General features: G+C 35.1%; 1 protein-coding gene across 1 annotated transcript in view; it reads left to right on the forward strand.

Moving 5' to 3' along the window:
• LOC141813359 (uncharacterized) overlaps positions 1–24,208 on the forward strand; it is a 63,152-nt gene extending 38,944 nt beyond the window's left edge. Inside the window, exons 7-12 of the mRNA XM_074701313.1 lie at positions 22,092–22,159; positions 22,261–22,342; positions 23,263–23,346; positions 23,454–23,531; positions 23,664–23,783; positions 23,856–24,208. Coding sequence (XP_074557414.1) covers positions 22,092–22,159; positions 22,261–22,342; positions 23,263–23,346; positions 23,454–23,531; positions 23,664–23,783; positions 23,856–24,032 — 609 coding nt within the window. The 3' untranslated portion in view covers positions 24,033–24,208. The remainder of the gene's footprint in view (positions 1–22,091; positions 22,160–22,260; positions 22,343–23,262; positions 23,347–23,453; positions 23,532–23,663; positions 23,784–23,855) is intronic.
• The last annotated feature ends 1,282 nt before the right edge of the window (positions 24,209–25,490 follow it).

Genomic DNA, 25,490 nt, shown 5'->3' on the forward strand with positions numbered 1-25,490 from the left:
AACCATACAATTTTACCTTTAGCTTACCGATGTATGAATAATCATCTTGTTAAAGGATACCTTGAGACTCATAAAAACAAGAAAGGTCAACAGTCCTTTGCGCCTGAACAAAAATAACCAATTATGGCTTCTCTTTTGCTCTAACTGCAGGGAATCCTATGCGATAAACAACAAATTAGCGACCCATGTGAAAGCAAACTTATACAAGTTTAGATCTACAAAATCCTATCTAATAGAGTATACCTTTGGAGCGTGCCCTTCGCTTATCTTGCTCGTCCAAAGTTTATCGGATTTCTTGCACATTCGTGTCTGTGCGTCTATGCGTATCCACACGAACACTCACTTTTGGAGAAAATTTTGATTGTGCTAGCAACCCTTTGTTGTAAGTTTCGGCCAAGAAGAAGAGAGGGCAAGAAGATGAACATCCAATTAAATTTTTGGAAGAAAACCCCCTTTTATACTCAAGCCATGAATATCAAAGGTTTTTAGGTTTTTGGTATTCCCTCATCAATGCATGATTAATCCTTATTAATCATGCATGATGAATTTAACTTTATTTTCTTCAATGCATGATTAATCCACATTAATCATACATGATGAATCAAATTTTATTCATCAACTTGGTTTAATTTGAATCTAATTCAAATTTAACCAACTTGAGTCTAACTCAAGTCTCGGCCATCCAATGAGCTTAATTGTTGCTTTACTCAAATTAAAATGAATCAATATCCAAAATAAAATGTTATTTGTGTGTGACCCAATAGGTTATCGTAACGTTGACAATGTCTCTAAAATTCATTTTAGAAACATAAGCAATGAGTGACATCTAATAATATATCAGTGCTACCCAAATGACAAGAATGTCGAGATACGACATAACCTTCGTGACTATGATAATGTATGACCGTGTCTTTATATCTTCGATATTTAGATTGATTAATGAGGTATAGACTGTGTCATCCTCTTATCAATCTTTGTGTTTCTTGATCCCCAAGTAGACTCACTCAAGTAAATGAGCTCAATATCTTATATTGACTTATTTGAGCATGACCATGCATTTCGTGGTCCTACTTTATCAAGAGACCTCAAGATATTACTCCCGTCATATTGGAGGGATAAATTCCATTTACATCACATATCCCTCTGTATAATTTATTACATACTTAGTGATCGCCTTTATAATTCACCTTGTTACGGGTGACGTTTAACGACATCAAAGTACATAACTCCTTATGTAGGGAACCGTAGTGACTTCATTTCTAAGGACTATTTATACTAATTGTCACATGAGAAAGTTTACATGGCGGGTCAATTCAGTATACATTCTTTAATGTATACCTATGTATCAACTCAATATTCCATATCTATGATTTGTGAGATCAAGTCATCCAGTTGACCTACATGCTAGTCTCAACGTATTAATATCGTCCCTGAATATTAATGCTTGACTAGAAATGATTAAGAGTAGTGTTTTTTACATCATCTCACTATCGACTCAAACAATCGATATGATGTATATTAGAACTAGCTACTCAAGGACATTATTATACTTAGTTATTTGACACAAACATAAAGTAAGTATAATAACTAAAAATCTTACATTTATTAATAATAGAATATAATTCAAAAGTCCCTAGTCAATCATCACATAATTGACTCTAGGGCTATTACTAACAATCTTTCACTTGCATTAATGCCAATCATTGTAATATCTAATATCCAGTGACCTAGTATGACCATCATGCTTTCTTTATGCCAAAGTCTTGGTTAAAGGATCTACGATGTTAGCATCCGTCGGTATTCTGCATCTCCTCTATCGATGATCACTCGAATGAGATGGAAGCGCCGTAGTATGAGTTTAGTCCGTTGATGAGAGCTAGGTTCCTTAGCCTGTGCAATAGCTCAATTGTTGTCACAATAGAGGTCTATAGGGTCTACTATGTTAGGAATCATCCCAACTTCAGTGAATCCAAACAACCTCCTTTGTTGCATCAGACATAGTAATATACTCGACTTCTGTTGTAGAATCTGCGACTGTATCCTACTTCGAACTGTTTCAGCTCACAGCGCTACCATTAAGACAAAATACATACCTTGATTGTGATATGAAATCATCCCTGTCGGTTTGGAAGCTTGCATCACTGTAACCTTTACAGCTAGCTCCTCATCGCCTTCAAATATCAAGAAATATTCTTTTGTTTTTTGTAAGTACTTAAGAATATTCTTGACCGCTGTCTAATAACTTTCACCTGGATCTGACTAGTATCTGCTCGTCATGCTTAAATCATACAAGATATCAGGGTGAGTACAAAGCATGATGTACATGATAGACCCTATAGCAGATGCATAAGAGATTTGATCCATGCGGTCTTTTTCCTCATTAGAAAAGGGATATTGAGTCTTCGAGAGACACACCATGTGACATTGGTAGGAATTCCTTTTTGGAATTCTACAAAGCAAAACGATTAAGCAATTTGTCGATGTATGTACTCTAACTTAAGCCAAACAATCTCTTAGATCTATCTCTATAGATCTTGATGACTAGAATATAGGATGCTTCATCTAAGTTTTTCATTAAGAAACAATTCCCTAGCTACGTCTTCACATACTGTAGTAAAGGGATATCATTTTCAATGAGGAGTATGTCATTTACATACAAGATTAGAAATATAACTGTGCTCCAACTAACCCTCTTGTAGACACAAGATTCTTCATTCTTGATGAAACCAAACGTTTTGATTGCATCATTAAATCGAAGATTCCAGCTTCGAGAAGTTTGTTTCAACACATAGATGGACCTTTGCAGCTTGCATACCTTTCCAGCATGCTTTGCATCTACAAAATCCTCAGATTGTGTCATGTACATATCTTTGAGTAGATTTCCATTCAGAAACGTAGTTTTGACATCCATCTGCCAGATTTCATAATCATGATAAGCTGCACTAGCAAATATCATCCGAATAGACTTAAGCATCATAACTGGTAAAAAAGTTTCATCATAGTTAATACTATGAATCTGTTTGAAATCTTTAGCTATCAATCACCCTTTATAGATATGCATAAGACCATTCATGCCAGCCTTTCTTTTAAAGACCCACTTACACTCAATGGGTTTGACCCCTTTAAGTGGATCAATCAAAGTCTATACTTGATTAGTGTACATGGATTCCATTTTGAACCTCATGACCTCTAGTCATTTCTCAGAATCTGAGCTCATTATAGCTTCTTGATAGAATGTAAGCTCGTTCAACTCAATAAGCATAACGTCATCATGGTCAGATAAGAGAAATGAATATTTCTTAGGCTAATGACGTATCCTATCAGACCTGCGAAGAGGTTGGTCTACTTGAACAGTTTGTTGCTCCACATCTTCTTGTGCAACAATCTCATCATCTATAATACTTTGTGGTGCCTATTCAATTTCCATCGAGATCTCAGTGTTATCTGCATCTTGAACTTCTTCAAGATGGATTTTACTCCCACTTGTTTTTTTAGAAATGAACTCTCTTTCTAGAAAATGCCATTTCTTACGACAAACACTTTGCCTTATGTGAGATTGTAAAAGTAGTATCCCTTTGATTCATAGCCGTATTTATTGACATCATCAATAAAAGTGATGAAGTACTGATAGCTTTCTCTAGTAGCGACATCGAAAGGGTCACATACATCAGTATGTATGAGTCCTAACAAGTCCGTCGCTCTTTCGACATGTCCACTAAATGGAGTCTTGGTCATCTTGCCTAGAAGACAAGATTCGCATGTCTCATATGATTCAAAATCAAATGAGTCCAGTAATCCATCTTTATAGATCTGGGATATGCGACTCTCATTTATGTGACCCAGGCGGCAATGTGAAAGATATGTTTAGTTCAAATCATTTGATTTGAACCTTTTGACATTTATGTTATAAATTGGATTATCTAAGTCTAGAACATTGAGTCTATTCATAAGTGAGTGATTAAAATAGAACATATTATTTAACATTATAGAATAACATTTATCCTTTATGATAAACTAAAAATCTTTCTTGTTTAAACAAGATACAGAGATTATGTTCTTTGTTAATGCAGGTACATAATAACACTTCTCTAGTTCTAAGACAAACCCTGTGGGCAAAGATAGGGAATATGTTCCTATAGCTATAGCAGCGACTTTTGCGTCATTTTCCACTCGTAAGTTCATTTCATCCTTTGTTAATGCTCTAGTTCTGATGTCGTGCACATTGGTACAAATGTGTGATGCACAAATGGTATCAAATACCCATGAAGAAGAAATAGATAGATTGACTTCTTTAACATATATACCTGAGACAAAAGTCTCACTTCTTTTCTTCTTTACTTCCTCAAGGTAGAGTTTACAGTTCCATTTTCAATGTCCGGTCTCACCGCAGTGGAAGTATTTCCATTCCTTAAACACCCACCTTTGGTCTTCGATGTAGTAGAGTTGACCTTGCCTTTAGCTTGGGTCTTACCCTTGTCTTTGAGCTTCCATTTGCTTTTGTTGTTTTTACTATTAGTACGTTACTAGTTTTGGTCTTCTTGAGATTGGATTCAACATTTCTCAACATGCTGAGCATCTTAGGTAGAGGCTTGCAATTTCATTCATATTATAGTTCATGACAAATTGATTATACTCTTCCGGCAATGATTGCAGGATAAGGTTAGTGGTCAATTTTTGACCCAGTGGAAATCCTAATCTTTCAAGGTTCTCGATATACCCAATCATCTTGAGTACGTGAGTTCCTACAGGAATTCCTTCTTGCATCTTGCATGTAAATATGGCCTTAGACACTTCAAACCGCTCGCGCCTAGCTTACCCTTGATTTAGTTGTTTTAGGTGCTCAACCATATGATGTGCATCCATGTTCTCATGTTGCTTCTGAAACTTAGAGTTCATGGTGGCAAACATTAGGCATGATACATCCAATGCATCATCTTGATGCTTCTTGTAAGCATCTTTCTCCGCATGAGTGGCGGTAGTGGTGGGTGCTTCAGGAAAAGGTTGTTCTAGGACGTAAAATTTTTGTTCTTGTTTGAGGACGATCCTTAAATTTCTGTACTAGTCCAAGAAATTAGCTCCGTTGAACTTGTCTTTCTCAAGGACAGATCGCAGAGAGAGTATTTGACCTTGTAGATGACATGGTGATCTACAACAGTAAAATGCAGAAATAAATATCATATCTAAATTATTTAATTAGACTTTTAATTAAATGATGCTCCCACTGAATCATAGAGCTTTGGTAGTGGCTAGTCATGGATGTAGGCAAATGCATTTTGCCAACACTATTAGCTTCTAACCTAATAGTTACAAATTCATATGGGATAAGATCCACATCATATCTCACCTTGAGTTAGCTTTGGCTAATCACTCAAGACTTAGTATTGTTAGATAGATAATATTTTACCAATTACATCTTATGCAACTCTTGGAAACAAAGGGTCATGATCCACATTACATATCATCTTGAGTTAGTTTTGGCTAATCGCCCAAGATTTAATATAATTGTTCTCTTATCCAACCTTTCTAACTTTTAGGATATGTCTCTAAGTTCTCCTCAATCTAATTGAGATAACTTAGTTAAGTCTCACTCAAAATTCGATGGACACACACACATAGTATATATCAACATGCATCATATACACATACATATATATCAACATGCATCACATACTTAAAATTATTATCTAACATGCATCACATACACACATAGTATATATCAACATATAAGCTTAAATGTGACATGATTATGTCTCATATTCTAGGATCCTCTCAAGCCAATGAGAAGATCGAATGACCAACCTAGGGATAACATCTTCTCCAAGTGTTTCCTTTGGTTAGTATGTGTTGTCGACAACCTTCTTGTAACTTAATCCTCCAATGGACTTTCCACTCCTTATTTTGTATATGATAAAATAAGAATACTCGAGTTATATTCAAGTTTAAATCTATTTTACGACTAGAAAAATAAAGAGAAAGGCACGATACGCAAGCCGTATTATGAATTATAACATGCACATACAACCACAATCATATCGGGGTTAAGGGTCATAACCATGTACCATGGCAACCAACACATAACAAATAAATCTAAGACATCAATATTGTTATGTTTGCAAAAAATTACTCGAGCAGAAACCTCACGGCGGTCCCGCTACAAATTTCATCAACTTTTGACAAAAATCACACAATCTGTTCACAACAAATCGTGAAAAATTTATTAGAATCCGTTCTCAACAGAACGACGCAACTTCATCAACAGAACACTCACTATAGGTTACAAACTTTTGTCAAATATAATCGGACTATAGCACACTGTCATTAGACAAACGTTTGCACATCTGTCAACATGAAGATGTTATATCCTTTTAGTTTAATCAACACAAAGTTTTGTATATAGACAAAATACTCATACAATCAAGCAACTCTTAACAACATGTCCTACTCCTATATCACATATGAAAAAAATTTTGCATGATCTTTCGCAAGTGGCTTTGATACCACTGTAGGGAATTCTATGTGATAAATAACAAATTAGCGATCCATGCGAAAGCAAACTCATACAAGTTTAGATCTACAAAATCCTATCTAATAGGGTATACCTTTGGAGCGTGCCCTTCACTTATCCCACTTGTCCAAAATTTGTCGGATCTCTTGCACGTTCAAGTGTCCATGCCTCTATGCGTATCCATATGAACACTCACTTTTGGAGAAAGTTTTGATTGTGCTAGCAATCCTTTGGTGTAAGTTTCGGCCAAGAAGAAGAGAGGGCAAGAAGCTGAACATCCAACTAAATTTTTAGAAGAAAAAACTCTTTTATACTCAAGTTATGAATATCAAAGGTTTTTAGGCTTTTGGTATTCCCTCATCAATGCATGATTAATCCTTATTAATCATGTATAATGAATTTAACTTTATTTTATTCAATGCATGATTAATCTACATTAATTATGCATGATGAATCAAACTTTATTCATCAACTTGGTTTAATTTGAGTCTAACTCAAATTCAATCAACTTAAGTCTAACTCAAGTCTCGACCATTCAATGAACTTTATTGTTCCTGTACTCAAACTAAAATGAACTCATCTTCAAAATAGAATGTTATTTGTGTCTGATCCAATAGGTTCTCATAATGTTGGCAATGTCTCTAAAATCCATTTTAGAAACATAAGCAATGAGTGAGATCTAGCAATGCATCATTGCTACTCAAGTGACAAGAATATCGAGAGACGACATAACTTTCGTGACTATGATAATGTATGACCATGTCTTTCTATCCTCGATATCTAGATTGATCAATGAGGCATAGACTATGTCATCCTCTTATCAATCTTTGTGTTTCTTGAACTTTAAGTAGACTCAATCAAGCAAATGAGCTCAATATCTCATATCGACTTATTTGAGCATGACCATGCATTTCGTGGTCCTACTCTATTAAGAGGTCTCAAGATATTACTTCCGTCATATTGGAAGGATAGACCCCATCTACATCACTTACATCCCTCCGCATAATTTGTTACATACCCAGTGATCACCTTTATAGTTCACTTTGTTATGGGTGACGTTTGACGATACCAAAGTATATAACTCCTTATGTAAGGAATCGTAATGACTTCAGGTCTAAGGACTATTCATCCCAATAGTCACATGAGAAAGTTTATGACACTCATATAACGATCCTTGAAACTTTCTAATGGCGGGTCAATTCAGTATACATTCTTTAATGTATACTCATGTGTTAATTTGATATCCCATATCCATGACTGTGAGATCAAGTCATCCAGTTAACCTACATGCTAATCTCAACGTATTAATATCGTCTTTGAATATTAATGCTTGACTAAGAATGATTAAGAGTAATGTTCTCTATATCATCTCACTATCGTCTCAAACAATCAATATGATGTAGATTAGAACTAGCTACCCAAGGACATTATTATACTTAGTTATTTGACACAAATATAAAATAAATATAATAACTAAAAATCTTGACTTTATTAATAATAGAATATAATACACAAGTCCCTAGTCAATCATTACATAATTGGTTCTAGGATTATTACTAACACCGACGACGAGTGGCAGTGACAAGAAAGAGAAACAATGAGAGAGGGAGAGAGGAGGGTTGATGGCCCTCTCCCTTAGCTCAACGGTAACTAGTAGTGTTACTACGACATAGGAAAACCAAGAGAGACATTAAAAAAGGGGAGGAAGAGAAGGGATGGTGAGCAGAAGATATTGAGTGTTGATAGTGTTTGAGGAGAGTTGGCTTTTGAGTGAGGGTCTAGGTGGGGGAAATAATGCAAGAGAAAAAATAGGCGAGTTAAACAATTATCTCTAACTCTTTAAAAATTCTCTAATTCGTTCCAATGCGACTCAATTGGTTTCTTCTTATTTAAAATTTAGTTCGTCCATAAATTAGCCAAAACAAATCCAAATCTACTCTAGTTTAAATCCACATAATCCTAATCACCAGGCTTATTTGACGAGTTTGATCTAAACCCAATTTGACTTCAATTTGATGGCCATATTCTATTTTGATGGTGGTCTAATTTATTTTATTGTTTTAAAATTTTAGAATTTTTTTTTAAGATTAAAAAATTATAGATAAGATTTAGTATTTAACATTTAAGTTCTTGAATGCGAATTATAGTTAGGCAAATACACTATGGTTCCTTTCTATAGCAATGGTCATAAATGGTGTTTTTGCACTTTGCTTTAGTTCATTTGAATGTTTTGGTCCAAGTCAAGTTAGCTCTACCTTAAGTTTTTGATTTCTTGTGGCATGCCTGATGACACAATCGTTCCAAATAAAATTTGGCACATGAGACTTGTCATCACAAATAATATACTTTGTGCCTTCCATATGATACCAATGCCATCTTGTGCCAGCACACTTGGAGACTGGAGTCATCGACAAGATTCAATCCCATGACCCTCCAATTCCTGTTGTCAAACACATGGATGACATAGGGAGCAGAAGGGGAGGTGAGGCTAAAAATTGACGTATTGGGGACATACCAATAAGCGATCAAGCAACAGATGAGGAAGCAACATAAGGCAAAATAGATATCTACTCAGCAAAGAAAGTAGGTGGGATCAAAGAGGACATTAGGTGATGAAAATTTTTGTTTCGATGCTTAGAGGGAGTGAGGAGGGAAGTCGACCCTTGTGCCACTAGGTGCGTCTTGATTTTGTGCAGCGAAGGCAAAAAGGATCGGGAGTTATGGATGGATCTCTTAAACATTAGTAATGTAACATAAACTATTTCTTATACAAGATATTCAATGTATGAATTATATATTATATAATATAAGTTACATGAATCGTGTATTATTAAAATATATACATTATATGCTGTATAATTATATCTCATATAATTATAATGTAGATCTTATATTAAATTATAACTTATATAATTATTTCGTATATATAACTTATGTAAATTAAGCAATATAATTATAGCTTATATAAAACTTATACATATAGATTAATTTAATAACTAATTCAAATTAATTTATCTATTAATTATAAAGTACATCTTACATAAATTATATCTTATACGTAATATATCTTTAAAATTAAATTTATAAACAGATTTGATTTATGTAACAATTAATATAAATTAATATATGCAACAATTAATTTAAATCAGTAATTATATAATTACAAGTTACTAATTTATGTAATTATGAGTTCCTTATATAATTTATACCTTTATATGTTTCAAAATTATTTTTTATATAATTATATCATTATATAATCTATCTTATTTATTATTTACAAAATTTTTATCTCTTATAAACTATGTCTATACTCACAATTATTTTTGCAATTAGATTTAATTAAGTATTAAATAATTTATATATTAATTAATTTAAATTTAATTATGTATTAGATTAGATTAAATTTGATTATAAATTATGTTTTAAATCAACTTTTATTTGATTATAAATTTGATTATAAAGTATCTATTATTATTATAATCAAACAAAATTAGATTTGATCTAGTTAATCTAATTAATTGACATAGTCAAAATAAGGCTTTATTAATCATTCAATTAGTCCTTAAAATAGATTAGGTTAATATAATTGATTGTATTAATTAATTTAGTAAAAATCTAAAATCTGATCAATTATTGTTGAACCAATAACATTATCGATTTACTCTAAATGATCATAATTACAATATATCTTGAAAGCATATTGGTAGTACATTACACTATATCAAAACTTTATTATTTTAGTTAAAGATTGGATCAAAATTTCCAACCTTGTTTGAGAGTGCATGGACTTTACTCCTATACATGTATGTCTCCCTTGTTGGAGTGAGATGGTGATGATATGTGGAAGCTAGAGTTGGGATCGTTAGAGGGGGAGGGGTAAATAGCAAACTTGCAATAAAATCTTTTTTCTTTTTCTTTTTGTTAATTACTTAGCAAGGACACACATATTAGAGAAAATAAACATTAATAAAACAACTCACAAGCATACCAAGACAACACCAAGATTTACTTATTTACAACCCTCAGGTTGCTACATTCAAGGCTTATACACAGAGTGCTGCCCATAAATTTTCTCCTCTTCGATTAAGAGAGCACTAAAGTAATGAGGAGGTAGAAATTTAAAGCTTATTTTTGTGTGTTGTATCTTAATGTTGAGCCTTTTATCCTCATTTTATAGTCTCCACCTTGAGCTCATCTCTGTGTTAACATGGCACGTTTGGTCGACTAGAAAATCTTATTCGGGCGATCGAAAACTACTGACTCAGCTTCTTGGCCTCACCTATGAATAGGTTGTCTCTATCTCTTCTACTGACATGATACTTTTCGATCGACTGAATCCTTTTCCGATTGTTTGATTCAGTTAAATTAAATCTCTAAGTTGGATGACGTTCCACGTGGCTTTTCAGTCGACCTGGCCTTTTCCCGTTTGCCTGATCCCCTACTAGATGTGTTTTTTGATCGATCACAAGTTCCAATCGATCAAAACCATGTTTTCGATCGCCTAGAACTCTTGACTCAGGTTACTGCAACCAAATTCCACATACATTGAGTCTATCCTTTGTCCCAATTACAATTTTACTCAACTCGGTTCTCTATAGCTTACCTTGAGCAGTTTTCCTCTTGGCTTCTTTTCTCTCAGATGCATTGACCCTTTGACTCACTCTCCCTCCGTCCTTTTCGCTCCACTGATATACTCTTTCGTTAAGTGTTTCGTCCCTTGGATGCATTGATTCTGTTGGCTCCCTTCTTGTGCCATCTTTCTCGCTTGCTCGCATTATTTGGTCCAAGTTGGGCTATCTCTGATATTCCTCGTGCTTTTGGTCCCTCGAGTGTCCCATTCCACCCTTCATTGTACTCAGATACACATATCAAACACAACACCAAGACCTAACTTAAACTCATTTAACAAAACATCAAAATTGTGGTCCACACTACTTGGGGTATAAATAATCTCTCTCCTTCAAACATTCATGGTACTAAAATCTCTCTTTTTAATGTTTGTAAAAAATAGTTTAAGTTAGGGTAAAAATAACAATTTAAATATGGAAAATGTAGATAAAAATAATTGACCTAATCCTAGGCTCCCTTGCATCCATTCTCCCCTTAGATTTGATTAGGGTTATTGATCTTTTCTCTATTTCTCCATTTCTTTTCATTTCTTTCCCATTCTTTTTCCCCCTTTGACAACATCAAAAATGGGGGTTCAATGATCATGGATGAGTTTTCAAAATTTTAAAGTAAGTTCATTAACTTCGTAATTTTGAAGTTAAAACAGGTTTTCGAAATCATGACATCTTAATCTTAGAAAATTCATTTTAAAATTTATAAGATTCAAAAAATCTTGAAATTTTGAGTCTTGTTAGCATATAATTTTCTTGTAAAATCCAATTTAATTTTTGAGAATTTAAATTAACATGCCTCTTCGTCTTCATCCAGTGATAAGTCTGATTCTAACTCCTTTTAGGTTGCTAGTGCTATACTCCCATTCTTGTGCTCTTCTCCTTTGATTTCTAACCTTGCAACTTGAGATTCATGTAATTCCATCATGGTGAAAAACTCATCTAGTGTACATACTTCAAGATTTTTGGTATATAGAAGCAATCGATGTTAGACACTCATGATATCATTCTGAGGAATGCATTAATTGAGCTCCATAGAATGTAATGATTTGTCATCATTTCTTCGAGATTACTTGAGTCTTGAGTGAAGGTTTGCCATTGATTCCTCTTTTCCTAATCGTAGGTTGTTAAGATGTCTTAGCAAATCTTGTTTAGCCAACTTTGTCTCCGAGGTACCTTCATGAAGTGTAATGAGTTTTTTCCAAAGTTCTTTTGTGTTGTACACACCGATCCTGTTTATTTCCTACATTGATAACACACTTAATAAATGGTATTTAATCTTGTAGCTTTTTAGTCTATTTGTGTTCCTCAACCTCTTCTCCATCATTGTCCCTAGGCATCTCGAAATCATATTTTATAGAAATCATAATATCAAAGTCGGTTAAAAAAATACCTCCATTTTGTGCTTTCAAAGCATGAAGTCTCCTTTAAATTTTGATGGTTGAATGTTGGATTCGGCCATCTCTTTGTGTGCTATTTGGTCTCCTGATTTAGATGTTTAGTCGATGATTAGTCCTAGGTAGTCTTGCTCTAATACCACGTGTTGAAGTGAGATGGTGATGATATGCGGAAGCTAGAGTTGGGATTGCTAGAGGAGGAGGGGGTGAATAGTGAACCTACAATAAACTCATTTTTTTTCTCTTGCTAATTACTTAGCAAGAATATACACACATTAGAGAAAACAAACATTAATAAAGCAAAGCACAAGCATGCAAATATAACATCGAGATTTACTTGGTTCACAACCCCTGGTCGCTATGTCCAAGGCCAATGCACAAATCGTTGTCTATCAATTTTCTCCTCTTCGATAAATGGTCGAAGGTGGAGAAACCTTTATACAATTGAGTATTATAAAAGGATTAAAAGAGCACTAAAGTAAACGAGGAGGTAGAAATTTAGATTTCTGTGAGTTATATCTTGACCTTTAGCCTCTGACCCTCATTTTATAGCCTCCACTTTGAACTCATCTCTATGTTGACGTGACACGTTCGATCGACTGGAAAATCTTATCCAGTTAATTGGAAATTGCTAACTCAGCTTCTCGGCCTCACCCACGAACAAGTAGTCTTTATTGCTTTTGTTAATGTGTCAGCTTTCCAGTTGATCAGATCTCTTTTCGATCACTTGATTCTCGATCAAATTGAATCTCTAAGCTGGATCAAGTTCCACGTGACATTTCAATCGACCGCACACCTTTTTAGGTCGCTTGATCTCTATAAATAACCTATTCAAATAGATAAGAGAAGTTACTATACATTGGTCGATTAGACGTGTTTTTCGGTCAATCGGAACTTCTAGTCGATTAGATGTGTTTTTCGATCAATCGGAAGTTCCAATCGACTTGAACCATGTTTTCGGTAGCTCGAAACTCCTAACTTAAGTTAACTGCAGTTGAGTCCACCAAAGTTGAGTTTATCTTTCGTTCCAATTACAATTTCACTCAACTTGGTTCACTGCGACTTACCTTGAACAGTTTTCCGTCTAGCTTCTCTAGCTTCTCATTCTTCGGATGCACCGAGCCCTCTAACTCACTCCCTGTGTCTTTTTCGTTCCATTGGTATATTCTTCCACTAATCTTTTCGTCCTTCGAATACACAGAACTCGTTGGTTTCCTACCCATGCCATCCTTCTCTCGCTTGCGTCTTCTGCTTTAAGGTGGACTATCTTTGATATTCTTCATCCTTTCGGTTCCTTGGGTGTTTCATACCATCCTTCACCGTACTCCACCGAACCTTGAGTCATTGGGTAGTCCTGTATTTTCTTAAGTCCCTATACACTTAGACACACATATCAAACATAATAACAAGGCCTAACTTAAATTCATTTGACTAAACATTAAAACTGTGGTCTACACCACTTAGGGGTACAAGCAATCTCCCCCTCAAACATTCGAGGTACTAACATCCCTTTCTTTCTTGGGTGATTTTTTTTCACTTCTGTTAGGATTGTGAGGTGCGATAGCCGAATGACTTAACTTGCCCCCTTTCTTACTTGGGTGATGTTATTTTCATTGCTGTTAGATTGTGAGGTGCATTGGTCAGATGACTAAAGGTGGGTGGGTAAGTGAATAGTACTTATCTTGCAAATACAATTCTTGCTCATATTAATGAGGACGGGGGGGGGGGGGGGGGGGGATTTCCTGCCTAGATCAATTTGCAAGCATGGTTGGGCTCCAAACCAATCGTATGAAATCAAGCATCTACATGGCAGAGATTGATGAACAGATTAGGGGTAGCCTTCACTGGATTGGTTTTCAAGAGGGCCATTTCCTGTTCCGATATCTAGGCATTCCACTAACCACTGAGAAACTCTAAGTATCTGACTACAGTGCATTGGTTGATTCTCTCATTCAAAGGATCAACTCATGGCCTAAGTACACCATCTCCTATACAGGGAAGGTGCAGTTCATATCCTCTAAGGGATGGAATGCTTCTGGCTAGTTGCCCTTCCATTGCCATCTGCTATTATAGACAGAATCCATGCTGTCTGCTGCAACTTCACGTGGACATCAAAACACCCACACATATTTTGGGATGAGATATGCAAGCCTAAGGACGAAGATGGATGTGGATTGAGGAATCTCAAAGCTTGGAACAAGGCATTGCTATCCAAGGTTCTTTGGCGCATCTAGGATAAGCAGGACATGCTTTGGATTAGATGGGTACATCACACCTATTTGGCACAAGCAAACATGTCAAGCCTTAAACACAAACTCTTCACTCATAAAGAAGTTGATGCAGATCAGATATGAAATCCAGACATTTGTTAGCTCTCTATCAGAGGTAACCCAATGTTTAGCTAGATGGTTTTTTGATGACATCGGAGTAGCCAAAGCTTATGACATCTTCAAACAACTAGGCTTAAGGAAGGCTTAGGTGACTACGATGTCGAAGCCATACTTATAGCTGAGCTATGCATTTACAGTATGGATGCTTGCCCATGGGAGGCTCTCCACTAGAGATAGATTATCGTATGTGCTGGAAAATACATGTGCATTCTATGGTCTAAGCAGGAAACACATGAACATCTCTTCTTTAAATGTCCAGTGGTTGTTACTCTTTGGATGAGAGTTAGAGGATGGTTTCAAATGCACCATGAGATGCCTACCTGTAGGAGGATGTTTCAAGTCTACAAACAACACTATTGAGGGACTCATGTTTTGGTTAAAGCTTGCTATCTAGCAATGTCAGCCTTGCTTCATCTTGTATGGCAAGCTAGGAACCTCAGCTTGTTTGAGCAAGCGAGAAAGGATTGATGCAGAGCACACTTAGAAGAAAATATAGATACATGTATACAAAATCTTAGACATCTTCTCAGACTGATAATTTGTCAAATATAATAGGTTGCCCAGTGACTATTGTGCATCCTTTTTGGTAATCAATACATATTTATCTTTCATAAAAAAAAAGTAATACAAGAAAGCTTAAGAGAATATTACAATATTTTCTCAAATTTACCGGTCTTCAGGGGCTCTCCCTGGTCTTCTTATATAACCTTCAAGTTGTCTTCGTCCTTTACTTTTCTATTCTATTGTTGATCTATTGATTGGATACCATTCAATTGATTAATTTTGTGACCACATTAGCCTTAGTCTACCAATGAGTCTCTTAATTGACTGTTCTCCTTGGCAACAACTACTTGAATTGATTGATGGCAACCTCAATTGATTATTGGTTAATGTTCTTCTTTCTAAGTTTGTCAAGGGATTAATTAATTGTTTGCCATGCACGCTAACTCAAAATGTTCAATCTTTTGCCCAATCGACTTAATTCCGAATATAAACATTTTATGTGCGAGTCATCAAGCCTGAGTTAACTCTTTAGTCAACTAGAATGTCAACTATGATTGTTCTAATGATCGAGTCCACGTATGACATAATTCCACCAATAAGTGCTATGTCATTAAACGTATGCATTATTTCTCTTCACAGGCAATTTCCCTTGGCTATTTTATTTCTATAAGAAGCTATATATACTATTTTACTACAATTGCATTATTTTAGGTTACGATTGCCTTTAAAATGGTTACTGTTATTATCTTGAAATACATTGTCTTTATTCCTTAGGATGTGATCTTTATCGAGTCTACTTCTTTTCCTCTACACATTCTTCATTTGAGACAGTACTAGAACTTCTTACTTTTCCTACCCCATCTTTGCCCCCCTCTCTATTCACCCACCACTTGTGTATTTGTTGTTGATTCTCCATCTGAAGCATCCCTTGCAGGTGTTCAGTCAACAATCACATCAAGAATTTTTAAGATTTAATTTTAAATTTTTTATGGTTAAATTATTAATTTTAATATTTTTCTTGATGGATTTTGAATTTTTCTCATTATTAGAATTATCTTGATTATTTAATTCTGAGTTATTTATTAAAATTAAATTATTCAATTTATCTTGATAATTATTAATTTTATCTTGTTTGATTGAATTATTATTCTATTGTGTTAATGCTAGGATGTTCCCCGGAAGGAACGCGTTGCAGGGTCCGACTGTAACGTCTCGGCAAGAACCGCTACATCTCCATGAGAACTTGGGTGTAGTGTTAAATGAGCAAAAGTTCTCACACCATAGGTTAGGTAAGAATAAAAATTATAGGAAAATTAATAGTCTAAGATTTGGAACATGGAATATAGGAACCCTTACTGGTAAAACAATGGAGGTAGTAGATACGATGATTAGGAGAAGAATTAGTATTTTGTGTGTACAAGAGACAAAATGGGTAGGCGAAAAGGCAAAGTTGATAGAGAACTCGGGTTATAAGTTATGGTACACAGGGAAGAGTAAAACAAGAAATGGAGTTGGTGTTATTGTAGATAGTTCGTTAAAGGATGAAGTTGTAGGAGTAAATAGAAAGGGAGATAGAATTATAGCTCTCAAAATAGTAGTGGAGAAAGACACTATAAATGTAATTAGTGTATATGCACCTCAAGCAGGATTAGATGAAAATACCAAATCAAGGTTTTGGGATGACCTAGATGAAGTATTACAAAATATTCCATCAAATGAAATGATTTTAATAGGAGGTGATCTAAATGGACATGTTGGAGTGAAAAATGAGGAATATGAGAGGGTGCATGGGGATTATGGGTTTGGAACAAGAAATGAGGAAGGTAAAACTATACTGGATTTTGCGATAGCATATGATCTTATACTAGCTAATACGTTTTTTAAGAAAAGAGAAGAACACTTGATCACATTTAAAAGCGGGAATAATAAATCGCAAATTGACATTCTTATGGTTAGGAAGAGGGATAGAAAGATTTGTAAAGATTGTAAGGTCATTCCTGGAGAAAGTTTAACTACCCAACATAGGTTAGTAGTATTGGATATACGTCTTAAGCATAATATTCATAAAAAGAAAATATCCACTACTCCTAGAATTAAGTGGTGGAAGTTGAAGGATGAGAAACAAAACATATTTAAGGAGAAGGTAGAAGGACAAGTATTAGGTGAAGTATACGGTGACCCTACTACGACATGGGATAAAATGGTATCAAAGTTGAAAATAATAGCCAAGAGTATACTCGGCGAGTCAAAGGGGCATGTACCATCAAGTAAAGAATCTTGGTGGTGGAATGAGAAAGTACAGGAAAAAGTGAAGGAAAAACGAATAGCTTATAAGAAATTATATATTTGCAAGAATGAAGAAAATTTAAAAAAATATATATTAGCTAAGAAAGAGGCTAAAAAAGCAGTGAATGAAGCTAAAAATATAACTTTTGAGCAGTTATATCGAAAATTGAATACAAAAGAAGGAGAAAAAGACATTTATAAAATAGCTAAAGTGAGAGAGAGGAAGACAAAAGATATTAGTCAAATAAGATGTATTAAAGATGAATGCAATAGGATATTAGTAAATGATGGAGAAATAAAAGAGCGGTGGAAGAGGTATTTTCATCAACTTTTTAATGAAGGTGTAGGTGATCAACTTAACTTAGGTAATTTAAGCAGGTCAAATGAGTATAGAAATTTAAATTTTTACCGTTGAATTCAAATTTCAGAAGTAGAACAAGCTTTAAGCGGAATGAAAAATGAAAAAGCCGTTGGACCAGATGATATCCCGATAGAGGTATGGAAGTGCCTAGGGAAATAAGGTATTGAATGACTTACAAAATTATTTAACATGATATTGAAAACAAAGAAAATGTCAGATCAATGGAGAGTAAGTACTTTAATTCCCTTATATAAGAATAAGGGGATGTACAAAATTGTGCAAATTATAGGGGCATTAAATTAATGAGTCATACCATGAAACTTTGGGAAAGAGTAATAGAAAAACGATTAAGGAAAGAGACTATGGTCACCGAAAATCAATTTGGGTTTATGCCTGGTAGGTCGACAATAGAAGCTATACATCTTCTCAGGCAACTAGTTGAAAAGTATCGGGGGCAAAAGCAAGATCTACATATGATATTTGTTGATTTAGAAAAAGCTTATGATAGAGTCCCAAGGGAAATTATATGGAGAATTCTAGAAAAGAGGGGTGTTAGCGTAGTATATATTGACCTAATTAAGGATATGTATGAGGAAGTAACGACTAGAGTGAAGACTTCAGGCGGATTAACTGAAGCATTTTCAATAAAGATAGGGTTACATCAAGGGTCAACTCTAAGTCCTTATCTTTTTACACTAATCATGGATGAACTTACTGGACACATTTAAGATTCCGTACCATGGTGCATGTTGTTTGCAGATGATATTGTATTGGTAGATGAGACACGTGAGAGAGTAAATGCTAAATTAGAATCTTGGTGAAAAACACTAGAAGAGAAAGGTTTTAGGTTTAGTAGAGTAAAGACAGAATATATGGAATTTAAGTTTAGCAATATTGAATGTAATGAGACAAGTATTAAAATAGGAGATGATGAGTTGTCTGGAACTGAGAGTTTTAAATATTTAGGATCATTTTTGCAAGCCGATGGAGGGATTGAGAGAGATGTCTTACATAGAATACAAACAGGATGGTTGAAGTGGAGGAGAGCATCAGGTGTTTTATGTGATCGTAAAGTGCCTCTAAAACTTAAAGGAAAGTTCTATAAAACGGCAGTTAGACCTGCCATGTTATATGACGCTGAATGTTGGGCTATGACTCGAGCACATGAGCAAAAGATGAGAGTTGCGGAGATGAGGATGTTAAGATGGATGTGTGGATATACGAAGATGGACAGAATAAGAAATGAGAGCATTAGAGAGAAAGTTGGAGTTGCATCTATTGAGGAAAAACTCCGTGAGACACGTTTAAGGTGGTACGGACATGTACTTAGACGACCGATAAATGCTCCAGTTATGCGGTGTGAAACTATGACAAATACGCATATCAAACGAGGACGAGGTAGACCAAAAAAGACTTGGTTAGCAACAATAAAACAAGATAAAATTTATTTAAATATAAATGATGATATAATAGGAGATAGAGCTCAATGGCGTAAAAGGATCCATATAGCCGACCCCACTTAGTGGGATAAGGCTTGGTTGTTGTTGTTGTTGGTTGAATTATTATTAATTTTCAGATTTATTAAATTAATTAAATTTAAATTATCCAATTTGTCATTATCTTGATTGAATTTACAGAATTGGTCCAATTTTTCATTATTTCTTCTTGATTAATTAAAATTTTGGAATTAATTAAATTATTAATGTTAGTTAAATTATTTGAATTAATTAAATTTAAATTTGTCAAATGGGATAATTTTAAATTAGTCCAATTAGATAAATTTTCATTATTGATAAAATCTAAATTTAAATTTTTTAAATTAGTGTCTGCGTTTCTGGCACTTGAAGCATGTGATGTGCTTTTTGTTCCTCTAGGCTCCTGGCATCGGTTGCTCCTTTACCGATGGTGGTGCCATTCGAGTCTTACAAGTAGGACACTGATTTTTATAGTGTTATCTTTTCCTGCACTTAAAACATATTATATAAAATTTTGAAACGAATATTAAAAATTTTACCTTTCTCCCCCTCCATCTTTGCTTTCTTGCTCCTGTGGTGGTTAGTCCTATCGAGAGCAGGCCTGCTTTGATACCAATTGTAGGACCGATGTGCACGCTAGAGGAGGTGAATAATGCTCATCGTTCGTTCATTCTATTACAGAGACTAGCAGCAGAATTAGATAAAGAGACAGGGACATGCGAATTTTACTTGGTTTCTAACTCCTCAAGGTTAATACGTCCAAGGCCTATGCATAATAAAGTGTCTGTCTTACAGTCAAAATTGATAACAATGAAATACAAAAGTAAGACTTAAGAAAGATTAACCAAATGTTCGTATAGTGGCCGATCCAGAAGTCCTGAGCACAGCGCACTCTTCCTGGAGTTTCCCCAGTCGCACGATCTTGGCTTCGTTCGCTTTCAGCAGTGCTGCAGGATGAAAACGTGTGAGAGTAGTAGTGATACCTTAGTGCTGGTCGTATAGGCCATATAAAGACATTTCTAGTCGTTTGGAATCGATCTGATCCGATCCGGTTCTGTCAGTCTTTATTGGGGCCAATTCCACATGATCCGGCTGCCTGGACCATCCAAGGGCTCCTGGACTGTCCAGGCGCTTGGAGTAACATCCGGGTGCCCGAATCCAACCAACTCGAGTTTGATTTGAGTTGACCCCGAGTTTGGTTTGGCTGTTTCTGTTTGCTTCTCTTATGCTTTCTCAATCTTGCTTTCAACTCTTGGTCCCTGCAAGATCAACATATAAATAAACAAACAACCTAAGCCTATTTGTAATTCGTCTGACCTACTAGGCTTACCTAAGCTTTATTCTGTAAGTCTAACCTACTGGCTTACCCGTATATAACTTCTAATTAGGATAGTCACTTTCATAGGTAAACTTCTCATCTGCCAAACATCTTGTTTGGACTTGTCCTCACATAATCTCCAATTAGGACTAGTCATTTCCATAGATAGACTTCTCACCTGTCAAACATCTGGTCATCCTTGACCTGTTTGAATTTTTCCTTGTCCAACATCCAGTCAGGACTTTCTTGCCCAATCCTTCAGATCATGACTTCCTTGCCCAGTCCTCCAAACCAGGTCTTCCTTACCCAATCTTCCAGATTAGGACTTCCTTTGCCTAGCCTCCAGTTAGGACTTTTCTTGCCTAGCCTCCAATTAGGACTTTTCTTGCCTAGCCTCAATTAGGACTTCTTGTCTGGTTTAACCGACTAGGACTTCTTGCTAGTCTTTTGGTCAATCTTGACTTGATTAGACTTTACTCACATTCAAACATTAGGTCCTGTTTGGATTAATCCTTGACCAGACCTTTAATCAAACAGACCAGACCTAGGTTTATTAACATCGAAACTCTAGGGACAAATTAGTACTCTTTGCACCAACATACGTGACATCTTGTTTAGTCTCACTTGTAGTGTTGTGATCTAATGAATGGGGTTTATAAGCTTAGATGAGTGAAAAATTCGGGTTTCAACATTTTGTTAGCTAAGAAAGGAGTTTAACTTGGGTTTAGGTATTTTGGGGTGATGGTTGTTCTAGAAAATTAATGGGTCAATAATTACATTTGAGCAAGATGTTGAGAATTAGTGTCCCAAATCTTAAAAATGGAGAAATTTCAAAAAAGATGGCATGGGAGATGGAAAAAGCAACTTTAGGATCTTGCATTCTGTCAAAACAGGAATGATGTTTTAGTTGTTATCTGAAATTTGGAGTTATAAGTGTTAAACTGTGACAATGAAACAGATTGATAAGTTCAAGGTGCACACCATTATTAACTTGAACTGTAGGTGAAATTTGGAGTCATTTTTGACCAATGGTTGAAAATAACAAGTTGATTTGTCTCTTAGCTCATCAGATTGAGTTATATTAGCTTTACTTTGTGTCTCCAGTAGTCTATATTTAATTATTAATTACTAATGAAACTTGCCGTTTTCAGTGTGTTATTAAGATGCATTTTGTGTATATAATTCAACTACAAATGTTACTTTCAGGTTAACCAGTAATATTTGCTCTTTCTGCAGGAAAGGATACGCATTGGTAAAGAGCTCTTAGAAGCCAAACGGATTGAAGAAGAAAATGATAGGAAAAGGTTCATTTATTTAAGTTGGTTTTCCAGTGTTTCTATAATGGAAGCATTAGAAATGTCAGTATGTCATGCACTTCCTGGTAAACTCCAAACTTTGATTACAGAATTCTGGCATTACGCAAGGCTGAGAAAGAGGAAGAGAAAAGAGCAAGAGAAAAGATCCGTCAGAAATTAGAGGAGGATAAGGTCTTCAAAGCCTTATCATACTCTTCCTTGATATTAGTTTATTTTTTCATGTTTCTTTGGGTGTAAATCATGCCATTTATTTATAATCTCTTTGGGAGTTTTAATGTTCTAAAACAATTGAGCTGATTCTTCTGTTGTTTGAATTAAGATTCCTAGCTTATTATCTTAGTTTTATGAAGTATGAAATATTTGAAACCGTCATGAATCAATTACTTTTCATACCAGTGAGATTTTATCATTCTAGTAATACTTAAAACTAGAGCGATACAGCAACTAGTTATATTAATTTCTGATTTCTCTTGTATATATTTTGTTCGATTGATGTGTTTCTTTCTTTTTTTTCTTTTCTTTTGTCTTTGGTTCTTTCATTTTTGCAGTGTGATTATCAATGGTAATGAAACTCAAGTGATTGTTCGTTAATAAGGAGCTAAGACATTTTAAATATATCCTGTATGGTTGCCTTTAACTTGTAACCTAGTAAGACAGAAAACTACAGATTGAAACCGGCCATTCTCTAATGCTTGCATTTGTATAGCTTCTTCAGTAACCAGTGTACTCTCCATGCATATCAGTATGCAGGTGTACCAGTGGCAACATTTATTATTTTGAATCAGGCCTTGGCTCAGTTTAAATCCTGAAAATTGCATTCAGAACAGAAGAAAGTAACATTATGGATGAAGCTAATCTACTACAGTTGATCTGTCAACAATAAGTTCTGTTCTGGTTATAAAAGAATTTGACATTACTGTTGACAATAATTGCAATCACATAATTAGATTTAAGAGGTGGGTTTCAATATTTGATATGGGGATGTAGATGAGCTTGGAACCACATTGTTGTATGATATCATGATTCGTTTTCTTGCTACTGGCATCAAAAACTAGCTTTATGACAAAGCTGGTATGGATTTTCAAATGCAGGCAGAAAGGAGACGGAAACTTGGATTGCCGCCTGAAAACCCTGAGACTGCAAAACCCAGTACAGCTCAAGTTGAGGAAAAGAAGGTATGTTCAAATAAATTATCTTTACCATTTAACGAAATTAATACGTTTGTCATATTTACTGTAGTCAAGAATTTGATATATCAGTGCCTTTTTTCTGTACAATCCAGAGCTCATTACCTGTCAAACCTGCTACTAAGGCTGAATATATGAGAGATTGTTTACGGGCTCTCAAGCAACATCATAAGGTGACTTCTTGAAACTTTGATCATTGTGTTTATTGAAAGAAGATAATGCTGTTGGCTGCTTATAAATTCAACAGTTTTTATGGCATCCGTTGCCATATGATTCCCTCATTTCTCTGTCGTGTAATTTCATAGGATGAGGATGCTAGAGTTAAAAGATCTTTCCAAACACTTCTTACTTATGTGGGCAATATAGCAAAGAATCCTGATGAAGAGAAGTTTCGGAAGATACGATTAAACAATCCTACTTTTCAAGTAAGCATAAACTATGTTATTTTGCAATTTTTCTGTGGAGAAACTGAGAATTGTTTCCTCTCCGTGGAACAGGACAGAGTTGGAAGTCTGCATGGGGGCATAGATTTCCTTGAGCTATGTGGATTTGAAAAGCTGCAGGATGGTGAGTTTTTGTTTCTACCTCGTGATAAAGTTGACATGGCTGTCCTGAACACGGCTGGATCTGAGCTGAACTCTGCCATAGCGAATCCATTTTTTGGAGTTTTATAATTGGTAGAGCCTCCATTTTATTTTGCTTCCTGGTCAACGTGTTTAAAAACTGAATCTTAAAATAATGATCTTTTTCTGTTCACAATGAGGATGTCAACTACCAAACAACTTTTAATGATGTGCTCTGTACTTGAGAAAGCCATGTTTTCTTTTGACTTATTAGTTGTTTAGTCCCATGCCCTTGTTTCATATCTATTTAATAGCTTCAATGAGACATGCTCATTATTGATTTGATACAACTTCAAGCTTCGTTTGTATGACGTTTAATCTATCGCTTTGTCTTCTCGTAGACCTTACATGGCGTATGCTTGTAGGTAGTGGCATGTCTAATATTTTTGCATGGAAAATTACTTTTTTTACTAGGTAGAGAATTATCTAATTATTTGGATATTTTCTTCGTGAATGTGGTAGCTAAAAGACAAACACATATTCATCTTGAATTTTTTTTCTTCATATTTTACATCTTTTTCATCAAAATCTCTAATTTCTCATGCATCCATGTGGAACTAAGTGTAAGCAAAGCATTCCTACAGCCACTTTCTAGCATGCCTCATTTTCTTGAAATCAGCTTGTACAAATTATAGGTATAGATGGAGGGATACTCAACAAATTGACCATTTATTCATTAGTAGCTATACTAATTGGTCCACAATAGTGTCTAATCACCTCTTGATTGGGTTAATCTACTTCCAGCTGGTAGGGACAGAGTCAGAAATTTTATATTAGAGGAGTGAAAGATGTGTGTTTATCTTGAGTAGGAGTGACCGTGTCATTTTCTCCCATTCGTCCTTTATTCGTCCTACTTCTATATTTTTTTAATGTTAAAAAATTAAAGGGGATGGCCGCTGCCATCCTCCCCACCAGCTCTGTCCTGACTCCAAAGCATGCAATAAACATAGTTAGTAGTAAAAAATTCTTCAAAAATTATAATCCCAAAACGGATAAAGGACAAAGAAGCCATCACATGAGTCAGGGTTGGACCATCACGTCAAGCCAGAACTGACTTAATCAATTTTTTAGAACTTGTGATTTAAGTGATGCCTTTTGTTTCAATCCTCACTTTCTAGTGTGTCATCCATCATCTTGTCAAATTAAACTAGACGTATAGTTAAGAGATGGAGACAAAATTGGATTGTGTTCCGGTCAATACATCGTGGATGATTCTAATATCAGTTCAAGGATTGCCGACGTGCATGCTCCTGAAGTGAGGTTGCGGAGAGAGAAGAAGAAACCTGCAAAACACTCAAGAAGAGGGTTAGAATGGTGTTGGGTGGATCCCAGTAAGCCACTCTGACATTCAAATTAAGATTCGACGCGAGGAAAGAGTTTAATGACTTGAAAAAATTAGGGTTGATGTGTGCGTCCTTGTAGCCATGATCATGGGTTACCATTTTATAATAGTCGATCTTCGAAATATTAGCATCTTTTTGAGAAATATTCTGATATACCTGTTCTTGC

Source organism: Curcuma longa, chromosome 20, assembly GCF_044706935.1.
Source record: "Curcuma longa cultivar G26 ecotype Majalengka, Jawa Barat chromosome 20, ITB_CL_G26_1.1, whole genome shotgun sequence".
NCBI classification, from domain to species: domain Eukaryota; kingdom Viridiplantae; phylum Streptophyta; class Magnoliopsida; order Zingiberales; family Zingiberaceae; genus Curcuma; species Curcuma longa.